At 39.5% G+C, this 12627-nt stretch overlaps 1 protein-coding gene across 1 annotated transcript in view; it reads left to right on the plus strand.

The window, feature by feature from the left end:
* The first annotated feature begins 2419 nt into the window (after positions 1 to 2419).
* LOC132955031 (hemicentin-2-like) overlaps positions 2420 to 12627 on the plus strand; it is a 28721-nt gene continuing 18513 nt past the window's right edge. Inside the window, exons 1-10 of the mRNA XM_061027651.1 lie at positions 2420 to 2515; positions 2606 to 2687; positions 4776 to 5123; positions 5235 to 5447; positions 5718 to 5981; positions 9331 to 9585; positions 9685 to 9942; positions 10780 to 10864; positions 10952 to 11012; positions 11808 to 11977. Coding sequence (XP_060883634.1) covers positions 2618 to 2687; positions 4776 to 5123; positions 5235 to 5447; positions 5718 to 5981; positions 9331 to 9585; positions 9685 to 9942; positions 10780 to 10864; positions 10952 to 11012; positions 11808 to 11977 — 1724 coding nt within the window. The 5' untranslated portion in view covers positions 2420 to 2515; positions 2606 to 2617. The remainder of the gene's footprint in view (positions 2516 to 2605; positions 2688 to 4775; positions 5124 to 5234; positions 5448 to 5717; positions 5982 to 9330; positions 9586 to 9684; positions 9943 to 10779; positions 10865 to 10951; positions 11013 to 11807; positions 11978 to 12627) is intronic.

The following is a 12627-nucleotide window of genomic DNA, read 5'->3' on the forward strand; positions in this document are numbered from 1 at the left end:
GAGAGAGAGAGAGTCCTTACTTATCAATCTTTTCCTACATTGTAACTGTAAAACCTGATGAAATATATTTCTGATCAAATCTTATCATCTGTCATCAGTTGGATGTTGTGTATGAGAACGTGTCAGCCTTCACTGCAGCACAGACAGAAGACACAGAGGAGCAGGAACACATGCTGTGAAGTCCAGTCAGGTTAGAGCCTCCTGCTCTGAATCAAACAGGCCCACTTCACATTCTGTTTGTTCTGAAAGGACCTCTCCTGTCACCTTTCAATCTGCTCTATGACATTTTCACTCAAAGTTTAGTTTTTGTAAATATTGGTTTTACTTCTGTGAATAACATGACGTTTGATTACATGTCACTCGTCAGGATGTGATAACTTATGACCACTTTTTTCTTTGTAACTGTGGGTGCATTTCTCTGTTTTACTATATATTGTATAATGACAATAAAGGCTTTCTATTTCTTAACGATGTAAAATCTGTCCTCCTGCTGTCTCTGTTAGTGACGTGGTTTTCAATGTTATAATCACAGTAAACACCATGAAAAACACAGAATAACAATCACCAGTACAAACTCACAAGATCATTTCCACAGTCACCTCTGTCTTGTAGGAGGAACGGACATAAATGTGGTGGAAGTAATAAAACAGCTGTTTTTTTTGGTCCTATCAATGTTCTGACTATTTTACTGTACACTGATTGGACACAACACAGCAGAGACTTTAACTACTCACTGAGCCGTACCACAATGCTGCACTCAAATGTCAGAGCATAAATTGAAGAGATTAATTGGATTGCATTTCACGCTCATCGTATCCATTTTAAATAATCCAAAAAGATATTAAAAATGTGTTAATCTTCTAGGAAAGTGTTCTTGTTCAAATCCATAACTAATCATACGTAAGTACTGCAGTTGGTGCCCCGTGTGAGGCTCATTCATAATGTATAGATTTACCTCCACAAACCTTGACTTTAATTTACTGACCAAAGCTTATATACCCCAATAAAGTCCCAAACATACAGATAAATTAATAGTTTAAACCAGCTTCATTTCAGTAAGGTGATTTTAACTGTGTTTTCCACCCATTATTCTGTGGAAACATGGTTTTCAATACTGCATTTTGCTTTAAATTCATTCAGGCAATGTGGTTTATTTGTTTGTGACTTGTGTGTGAGGTGAAGCAACCTTGTGTTTTTGTAAGCGTCACCATGCGCCTTTAAATCAGAAGGGTTTTAATCTGCTACCACGTCATTGAGATTGTTTAAATGTGCATACGTCAAGCCTAATTCTATTGGCCTGTGACTGAACCTCCGGCTTTGCAAGTTTCCGAACCCATTGGTCTGTCCAACAGTTGCACACACCTTGTCTCTTCCAATTAGCTTAGCTACCTAGCCTGACAGAGCTGCTCATAGTTAGAAGAGAGTTATGATGTCTCACTAGGATCTGTGTCAAATTCTGTGCCAGTTCCCAACAATATGACACATGAGTGTAGTCTAAATACTGCAGCGCCACAGTAAAAAAAGACACTCCCGAAGCCATGATTGAACAAGTGCAGGGAACCACCTAGAGGGCCTAGCCCCCACTTCACTAAAAGAATAAAGTAAGTATTAGCAAAGAAAAGCAAATAAACCAGCTGGTTCAATTAAAAAATAAATACAATTTAACAAATTAACAACAAATCCATAAAACACTAATCATTAGTCATTCAAAGCTAAACACTAAATGCAAAAAAAAACAGCCACACTAAGCAAAACACTAAGATAAGAAAAACGTTAACAGGCAAAAACAGCAGCCGATAAAAGGCCTGAAATACATAAACACATTACATACTATAACTCTTTTATAACAGTGTAAAAAAATGTAATGAACACCTTTACCCTTACGCAAAAGGTGACAGGTACCAAGACTTCAGGTAAGTCAACCAACAGGAAAACAGACACTACAGGAGGGGATTAAATTGTTCCTTTAAAATAGCTCCACATCTCTGAAGTGAATTTATACTATTTTAAGAAGACAAACCTCAGCAAACCAGACACCAGTACACTCGAGGCAGACACGCAGACAGGGGACTGTTTCAAGACAAATTCAACTTTTTACTTTAAGTAGATGCAGAATAACTTGAACAAGCTTGAAATAATCATGAATGCATAACCTACCTCAGAGAAAGGAACATGTAGCAACCAACAGGCAGACAAGGCAAAAAGGCAGCCATTTTGCCACAGGTGCTTTATATATGGTTCAGCTAATTAAGGGGTTAGACCAGGTGAGGCTCCCACTACAATAACCCCTTTCTTCAGTTTTTATGTCCTGTTAGAAAAAAATAAGTTTGCACTAAAACAAGTTTGGTACCAATAGGACTTCTTTGCGACGTGAGTTCTTCCTGTTTGACTTATCAAATATGTTAATCCTCTAAAGAGGAAGGAAATGTAGGCGTTAAAAACACCCTGATATCTGTCTTCTGTTCACTCACTGCAGAGGAGGAGAGTCTTCTCTCAGACGATATCCTTCTTCATTGTAAGTAGAATAATTTATCAACATGTCTGATACTGTTTGAGTCCTGCTGTGTTCTTATTAATCTGCTAACATGTTTTATTGTCCCTTCAGTCACACAGAGAGATGAGAGGAGCAGCGATGAGTTTAACTGCAGCAGTGAGTGGATTTATCGTCCTCCTCCTCTCTGTGTCAGGTACTTCATATCTACAGTTACATTCATTTAATCTAAAGAAGGAAATCTGAGGAGATGTGGGACTGATTCATGCAGACTGAAGGTCACCTGTGTGAAAAGTGGATCACAGTTTATGTTAAAGGAAATCTTCTCAGATATACGACAAACAGTTATTTATACTGTTGTGTGACTTCTCCAGACATTAGTTAGTTTTCAGATTTTTGTTTATTAATGTCTAACAGGAAGTTCTTTAGTTCGATCGCCTCTTTTTCATATTTGTTCTTAAGCAGTTTGTCTGCAGAATCTCTTTCATACAATTTCTATCTTCATATATTTTAAATCCCTTTTTAAGTTTTTTGGATGGAAACTTGTCCCTCATTAAAGTATCTTCTCTTTTGTTATCAAACATCTGCACCAAACCCTGCTACTTAATTTTTCAAGTGAGATGTTTCTGTGATGTGTTGACAGTTTTTAAGATCGTATCTTTAAGTATAAGTGTCTGCTCTGTTTGTCAAGCCTCATAGTTCTGCATTTTTGAAGCAGTTTTCACAACAGCAAACTTACCACAGACCATCCAAGTATGGCAAAACCTCTCTTATAATCATGTCATAGTTTTCACATGACGTCACACGCTTATGGAACCGCCCACCTGGCGGGCGATAAAGACTCTGTAGCTGAACTCTACTGAGAAGTTATTGGTCTCAGTGGCCACCTACGTGTTTTTTTTATCAGTTTAATTTTTCAATGTTTCAAATGAGAGACAGTTGTTGTTGAATGTGATGCACTAACCGACGAGGAGAGGAGCCCGGGTTGTTCTTCTACAGAATGTAATGTTTGAAAGAAAACCCAGAGAGGAGGAGATTGTGGATTAATGCTGTTAGACGCTCTGCTGTCCCTGTGAGGGAACAAAAGAACAGACTTCTCCTCATCATGACATTAAAGATTGTGTTAACTTGATCTAAATATTCCTGCCTTTAACGAACATTACTGCCCCAGAACACTGACTGACAGAGACCCAGATACTATCGTTAGCTAACCTTAACTTATGTTAGCTTGTTAGCACTCACAGATGTTTGGATGATGAAGAATTTGTTGCCCTTCACTTCCTAAATGAGCATTATTCACCCAGCCACATCAAAAATACATAAAACTGTCTTTTCATCCTACAATGGTGAAGAAGAGGGATTATCCTCTAAATATAACATCTCTAAAGTGATGTTCTTCTCTCTTAAAATCAATACTTCCTCTTACAACCGTAAAGTTCACAGGTCTAAATAACACATTTAACGTTCTCTACACCTTCAGACTGGATGATGTCTGGTCTCAAAGACTTGCAGATTAACTGTAGAACAAGTGAACATATTCTACTCTTCCTTTAACTGTATATACAAATGGACAACATCCTTCAGCCTCCTTCTGTTGAACAAGATGAAGCCAAATGATCCCCATGATGGACGCTTACATATTTGCAACCAGAGTCTGCGTAGTAGGGATCCACTGGAAGAGACACGGTATTGACGTCACGCTACTTCCTCTAACGAAAACACACATTTAACGTACTGAGAAACATAAAAATCCCTCAGGTGTGTTCAGTCAACAGAAGAACAGATTCTTGTGTCAATTTGAAGCAGACACTCACTGTCATTGAAAGTTCAAAGACTCTTGTGTGTTTGTTACGTCCTCTCTCGCTGTGTCTAATAAAAAACAACTTAAAAAATGACACAAAATTGATTTTACTATCAACGCAAAACCGGTTTGTATTTTTTTTTTACCCTACATGCATTTAGATTTCATAGTTGACCCCATGGCATTTCTGTTATCCTGGAGGAGGCGGGGTTTGACCTATACTGCAGTCAGTCAGCAGGGGGCGCTCTAAATCTTTCGGCTTCACTGCAGCCGTTGCACCGTCAATTTTATTATACAGTCTATTTTTACACTAGAGCTTTCAAACAATTACACATTTGAATCATGATTAATCATATCTTTAATCACATGTTTGAAGTTCCATTATGGTGCTTTTTTCCCTTTTTTTTACATGTTGAGACTTTTACTTTTTCTATTTAAAGTTATGGATGTTGATGGTTGTTCCTGATGTGCTCTGTGTTACAGTGGTTCAGGGTCAGGGCAGCTGGAGAGTGACTTACTCTTCTCTTCAGATCTGTGCTTATAAAGGATCAACTGTGGAGATGAACTGCACCTTCACATACCCAGAGAGGACAAATGGAGAAGTTAACTCACTTCAGAAAACATTCTGGTTGAGAAAAGATGGTTATTATTACAAAGATGTAGAAACAGACTCAGAGTATTCAGGTCGTGTGCAGAATATCTGTGAGGGGAACAAATGCACTCTGAGAATCACAAACCTGAGAGAGACAGACTCGACTGAGTACAGGTTCAGATTCATAACAAACAAAGACAGTTATTCTGGTCGACCTGGGGTCACTCTGTCAGTCACAGGTAATCTTTCACCTCAATATTTCTGAGCTCACTGTTTCTAATACATTATAAATACATGTATTAATATGTGCATGTTTTGTGAAAACAGTTGATGTTTCTTCACATGTTCAGATCTCCAGGTGAAGGTGAGCAGACCACATGAGGCTCTGCTCTTTGAGTGTCTCAGTGGACTTTCCAGTCAAACCTCCTACATCTGGTTCAGGAACGGACATCAAATCAAACATCAAACATCATATTATTATTATCCACCAGAGCAGCTTCTTCAGACAGACAGTTATTCCTGTGCTCTATCAGGACATGAGAAGTGCCCGTCTCCTCCAGTGTGTGAGTTTATTTACAGTCTTCACTGATTCACACCATCAGATGAAATCTTTAAACTATTAAATGGTGCCTCATAGCAGCATGTACCTCAGTGGTATTTGTTATTTATTTTATATTTTTCAGAGAGTGTCCTGTTTATCTGTTTCACTGTAAAAAAATAACCTTTTTTCAGCTGTCATGAGCCTCAATTTCAAAACCAAAAGTTAAGTTAAAATGTAATATGTTCATCATCATCTGATGTGAATGACAAAGGTCTCTCTGATTCTCCTCCAGATGCTCCAAAGCTTCTCTCTGTGTCAGTGATTCCTGCTGGTGAAATCAAGAAGAACAGTTCAGTGACTCTGACCTGTAGCAGTGATGCTAACCCAGCAGCTACTTTTAAATGGTACAAGAGAAATCAGACCTCTAAATACCTTCATGAAGGAGCTCAGCTGATCTTCAACTACATTCAACCCTCTGACTCTGGAGAGTATTCATGTAAAGCTGAGAACGATGTGGGAAAGCCGACCTATAAATGGATCTCTATTGATGTGAAATGTGAGTGAAACACTTTAAAAAGCAACATTCAACATTTGGAGACTTTCCTTACTGACCTGATTTCTCTGTAGTTTCATAGTTTGCTCACACCTTGATTATCCTGTCTGTTAATGACTTTCAAATCTTCAGAAACCTTTTCACTAAATGCTGTTTTCATTTAAATGTCAGTTATTAAACTATGTCTCTTTTTGAAGCATGAAAGCTTCCCTCTGTGTCAGTGAGTCTCTCTGCTGAGACCGTGGATGGTTAGAGATCAGGGGTCACATTTATAACCGTTGCATATGCACAAAATGGGGTCTGAAACTGGCGTACGCCTTTTCCCACACAGTTTGTGATCTATAAAAACAAACCTGACGGTAAAATGTGCGCACCGGTAAGCAAACTATGACCTAGGCGTACGTACATTTTGGAGGCATGGGAAATTGGTGACACAGAGTCGTGGTGAATTGAAACCTGCAGATACATCTTGATGTCTCTTCCACATTTTATTTAACTAAATATCAAACTTTACTGACAGATCCACGTCATCATAATCATTCAAACCGATGGTTTTATTTAGGCTATAATCGCGCATCTAGTGAGCCGTTTCCGATAAGTCACTTTCATTATGACAATATATAAACAAAAAATAAAAAATATATATAAGTCCGCCCCATACATACACAGCGCCGTCTCGCCTTCATTATCCCAGACGGACCTCAGAGGACCGGACTTGTACACTAATGTAATCACTGATGTAGAGTTAAACATTAGACTAACACAGAGACCATAGAGCCTCCAGTTTTCATTAATATCTTTCAATATCGAGCATTTATCATCAAGTGTGATTTTTAGTTTTAATAAAGATGACTGCATCAAGACGCACAGAGACACGGCGATGGCTTCACACATTTCGCCTTCTCGTTACTCAGCACATCTTCATCAGCTGCACGTATTTATTCTGTAAATAATTCATGTGTGGACATTAAGTCAGGTCATCTCTGACACGATCATTAGGTCTATATATCCTCATAATGAGTCACAGAGCAGACGGAGTTTCCCACGAAAAAAAGGACCAACAATCAAACGTTTTTGTTCGTTGATCAAACTTTTGATCACTAATATGATAGAGTGAGGCAGACTGCTGACTGACGTGAGCACTCTGACAATATGAAGAAGTCAGTGTGGGTCCCGTAAACATGTAAACATGTAAACATTGCAGATATACTCGTGCTGCAGTAAACTATCCATATGTCCATTTTATCCTTCACTTCATTCACAAACGCCTCCGTTTCTGGGTCAGAAAGTTTCGTTTCTTCGTCGTTAATCTTCCGGGAAATCACTGCAATCCAGCGCTGGAAACCTTAGCTCCGCCCCCTCGTTTGTACGCATTTACATTCACGACCTGCTTTGCGTTGACCGTTTATGGTTGAATGTGGGCGTGTGGAGGGCGGAACGTGGGACTAATCTACGTGCGCACATTTCCAGGTGTATCGTGATTTATAAAGGGAACGTTGCGTGCAGGTGTGCATACGAACGGTTTTATGAATCTGAATCATTTTGTGCGCACGCCATTTCCGGGTTTTTGGCGCACGTACATTTTTAGTATGGATTCTACGCACTCTTTTATAAATGAGACCGCAGGGCTGTAGCAGGAGGATCATAAGTATTTATCACTTTCAAAGATATGTTGTTTCAAAAGGATTTTAACTTATAGAGAAGTTCACATCTCTACAGCTTTAGACTGAGAGAATGTCAAATAAAAGATACTGATTCTAACAGGACATGAGGACTAATGCTTCACAGCTGTAATAATAAACTTTAAAAGGCTGTATTCTTAGTATTTTAAGTTTTAGACCACTGACATAAACTCTGAAAGATTTCAGTTCTAGGCATGGGCCGGGGGGAGCAATGCCCCCCCAACCCCCCCCCCCCAAATGGTCAGCCTGCCCCACTAAAGCCAAATATCCTCCTTTCATCACAAGTTTCAGATATAAAAGTTTTGTTTTTTTTCCTCGTCGATTCAACAAATCAGAAAATGCCACTCCCAAATAATATGTTTTAATAATACTTGATTGGTTGGTTTGGCCATATAAAATATGGAGACCAACGAGAGAGGCTGTCAATTTCCGGATCGATTGAGACTGTCACTTAACTGTACACAGCCTCCTTGTAGCCGTGTAATCATATCTTGTTGAGCTGAAGACCCAGTCGGTCTGGGAGATTGGAATTTTATAAAGGCTACTGTTGATTGATATTTTATATCATAGTTGCGTCTCGTAAGTGTAAGTAAGCTAGTGGTCTAGCTGGATGTGTTGGTGTTAGCGTCAGTAGCTAGCGTTAGCGTTAGTTGCTTAGTTGATAAAATTTGTTTTTATTTCTATTTTATTTATTTTTTTAGCACTTTGAGATTTTTTTGCAAAAATGTAAAGTGTGTTACAAATTAAATGTATTATTAGCTAACAAGCTACTCGGCAATAACTAAGGTTAGCGTTAATGTTAGCGTCAACTCCACTTTTTCCCATGTCCTATTTCCCTTCCGGCGCACAATGTTACATGAGAGAAAGAGAAACTTGGTGACTCTGGCTCATGAAAAGGCTATCACAACTGGACTGGATATGGATGGATTGGTTAGCGTTATTGCACAAAGAAACAGAAGCCTGATCATGTAAAGAACATGTTTTGAGTCACAGAAATATAAAAAAAGAATGGCACAAAACATAAAAACCAACAGATAAAAACACAAAAACACAAAAAATGAATTAAAAAAACCTGTTAAAAATATATTGTGAAGACTGTAATATAAGATAGGTGTGGTGACAAGTAAAGGTGTCAGGGAACATAAAATCATAAACAAGTCATGCGACATTGAGCAAAACAAATTGTATGATTCCATGAAAGATAAGTTAATAATGAAATATTATTGGGCATTTGTAATGAGCAAATTACCGTATAGTTTTACATGAATATGGAAAATAGAATCATTAGTAGACTGAAAAACTACACTGAATGAATGCAGGTGGCTAACCTTTATAGTTTCCATGTCCTGTAAGAATAGATGATTACATATAATTTGGCATAAATAAAGTTGTCCTCCTATAAGGGGGGGGGGGGGGGGGGGGGGGGTTAAACATGAAATAAACTAAAGCGCAAGTATAAAAGTTATGCTTTGGTTACTTTGGTTTACTTTAGCTTTAGATTAAAACATAAAACACTCCGAGTTACAGTCAAAAATAAAACTCATTAACTTTAGTCGTCAACCAATATCTCTTATTGCCCCCCCCCCCCCCCCCCCCCCCCATTCAAAGTAGTCTAGAACTTGGCCTGAATGTTCATACTGTTTTTTAAACAGACTTTTATTCTCCTCCAGATGCTCCAAAGCTTCCCTCTATGTCACTGAGTCCCTCTGCTGAGATAGTGGAGGGCAGTTCAGTGAATCTGACCTGTAGCAGTGATGCTAACCCAGCAGCTAATTACACCTGGTTCAAGGAGAACCTGCTAAAAGGACAAGGGCAAAGTTATTATTTCCCGTCCATCAGGTCTGAAGACAGAGGGATTTACTACTGCCAGGCTGAGAATAAACATGGACAGATCAAATCTCTGCAACATTTGTTAGATGTCCAGTGTAAGTCACTCTCATTTTTACTTATCGTGGTACAAAAGTTCTTTCAAATCATGAATTTCAATACTAATGGGAGTTCAATCTGTAATTGTTGTCCTCCAGATGCTCCAAAGCTTCCCTCTGTGTCAGTGAGTCCCTCTGCTGAGATAGTGGAGGGCAGTTCAGTGACTCTGACCTGTAGCAGTGATGCTAACCCAGCAGCTAATTACACCTGGTACAAGGAGAACAATCAACCTCTCAGTAGAGAAGCTCAGCTCGTCTTCAGCTCCATCAAGTCCTCTGACTCTGGAGAGTTTTACTGTGAAGCTGAGAACACGCTGGGGAGAAGGACATCCAAACACATCTCTATAAATGTCAAATGTGAGTAAAACACCTATTATTTAAAAAGTGTACTATACCTACCTAAAAACCCAACATCCCCAATTTTTCCAGTTTCATAGCCACTCAAATGTTTCACTGAACTTTCCACATTCCTACTCTGCATTTATGTGGTGTCGGACACATCGGAAAAATTAGCTTCTAATTGGAAAATGCAGATGAACGCCTGCTCAAGTCGGAACAACAATTCAGAAACCCAACTTGCAGACTTAACGTCACATTTGTCATCATTCAGAGTCAACCTACCTAAACTGACCGTTTCAGCCTGTTAATCACGCACTTGGTTTGATCAACCCACCAAAACTACTTGGTTAGTTTCAGGAAACATTCAGTATGTTCACATGCTGTTAGAGATAGTCGATAAATTGTGTTAGTACGACTGAAACTGTAACCAATCAGTTCCTGCAGGGGCTTTGTAGACCCATCGATGGCGGTCTCCATGCTGGATATGCTGTCTCATCCTAACTTTCAGTCAACATAACAGGCTGAGAGCTGGAGCTGAGGCTTTAAACCTCTTGAGAAACCCTTATATGGTGCGTACCTGTCAATCAGGTCAGCCTTCACCCCCGTACAGTGTGTGCTGATTGAGACATGAGCTAAAAAGACCTATTTGGTTTTTTGAACCAGGCTGTAAACATGTTAATCTCTGCTGTAAAAATGACTTCCTGTGCTTCTGCAGCCAGCCTCTAGTGGACACTCGAAGAACTGCAGGATTTTACACTTCAACATCTGCTTCATTTTTCAACAGCGGAGGTTTCAGCTTAGGACGGACTTATAATAAATATATCTGAACACTTTGCTTTGGTCACCATTTGTCAGGGGGAGGGAAATCAGTGGCTGTTGCTGGAACAATCACGGTTGTTCTCCTGGTTATCGTGTTCCTCTCTGTCCTCGTGTGGATCAGGTGAGCTGCTTCGTTTCACTGAATCATTAAAAGTCAGTCATATCTAAAAAAACATAATTCATCATACTTTTAAATTCTTCTCACAAGACAAAAGAGGGCTTCCAATGAACCGTCTGAGGCTGAAGAGAGACAAGAACACACGGAGCAGGTGAGAATAGTTCTGATTAATATCTTAGTACTAAATAAACGCTGATTCATTCAGACTGCTGTGTTACTCAGAGGTCGTTCATCCAGAAGAGTAAATGTGCTCGATATGGTCCGTCCAATTATCTGACCAAGCAAATATTTCACTCAGCCGACTGCTCACTGCTGAACATCCTACCAGTACACAATCATTGCATTAATTCCTCCAGACATCATGAACAGTAGCTGCTGGTCATTAGAGGGCGCTAGCACAGCCCACCCACTACCTGGAAGAAGAATTTGTTAAAAACAAATACAATGTATACCATACATGTATTATTGAAAAGGGCAAAGTAAATATTATGTAGTTATTTAGATTTAAAATGTTGTCCAAAGTTACTGATTGGTGACATGTCTTTTATCTTGCTGTCTTTGAGTAAATTTATCATTTATACTTGCTGACAAGAAAGAACATTTCATGTTTGTCTGATAGAAACAAATTCCTGAGGCTGTCTTTGAGGTCTTATGCCTCCTGACAAACGGCTACAACACGCCCAGCTGGGAGTCAACTCAGCCACGCCCCTAATTATGTTTAACTTTTAGCGTTCTTAAAATAAAAATGGTTAAATCCCCCCCTTCTACACTGTGTGCCAACACTCATGTTGGTGTTACAAGTATTTTTTATAACATCACCACCATAAGTGCTGTTGCTGTGGCCTTTCCTATCTTGGTTGCGGTCCTCTGCTAGAATTCACTTTTTAAATGAAAAACCTCCACATGGTAAATATGCAGCTCAAAGTGATTTTGTCCACCTAATCAGGGACAACCAGAGGAGCAGGAAGACCTTCAGTATGCCAGCATACACTTCTCTAAAACCCAGGAGCCTCTGTACAGCAATACCAGACCAGCTCAGCCCCCCAGAAGAACGGAGCAGCAGGACGTCACTGAGTACGCTGCTGTCAAATTTACCAGGAACAGCAGCGCCATGAGGTGAGCAGCTGAGACAACAGGAACATTAAACTCTCATCATAAGATGAAATCTGTTTTCGCTCTTATCTTCCTCAGATGTGTTTGTACTTTAATCCTGTAATGGACGTGTTGGTAACTCAATTCTTTTAGTTAAACTTCATGTTGATCAATTTTCCCCTTCAGAACCAGAAGTAAAGAACCTGAAGAGGATCCAGCTGCTCTGTACAGCACCGTCAACAAAAGCCGATGACCTCGACAGGCACTGTGTTCACACTCTGTTTTAGATTTCATATATTTGAATGTATGCAGGTCGCTTCTGATTTTACAACACATATCTTATGAACTGTTACTTAAAGATGATACCTTTGTAATGATTTTAACGGCCTTATAAATGTAACATACAAAAGATTTGTTTTTACCTCCAATCTGTCAAATCTACCACACATGGAAAGTATTTCATGACTTAGGCTGGGTGGTAAGTAGGGATGTGCACCACTGACAAAGGTTGGTTTGCAAAGGAGAGGGAGTGCTTTCTGATGGGGCCCCCTTTAGGGAGGTATCCTACTGTCATTGCAAAATTTGCACATTTTGAGCCACTGCTGTGGTTTAAAGTTTGTCAGCCCTTGGAGGACCCCTACTGGTCTGGGGGCCCAATCAGCTGCCTGCCTTGC

Source organism: Labrus mixtus, chromosome 2 (assembly GCF_963584025.1).
Source record: "Labrus mixtus chromosome 2, fLabMix1.1, whole genome shotgun sequence".
Lineage (NCBI taxonomy): Eukaryota > Metazoa > Chordata > Actinopteri > Labriformes > Labridae > Labrus > Labrus mixtus.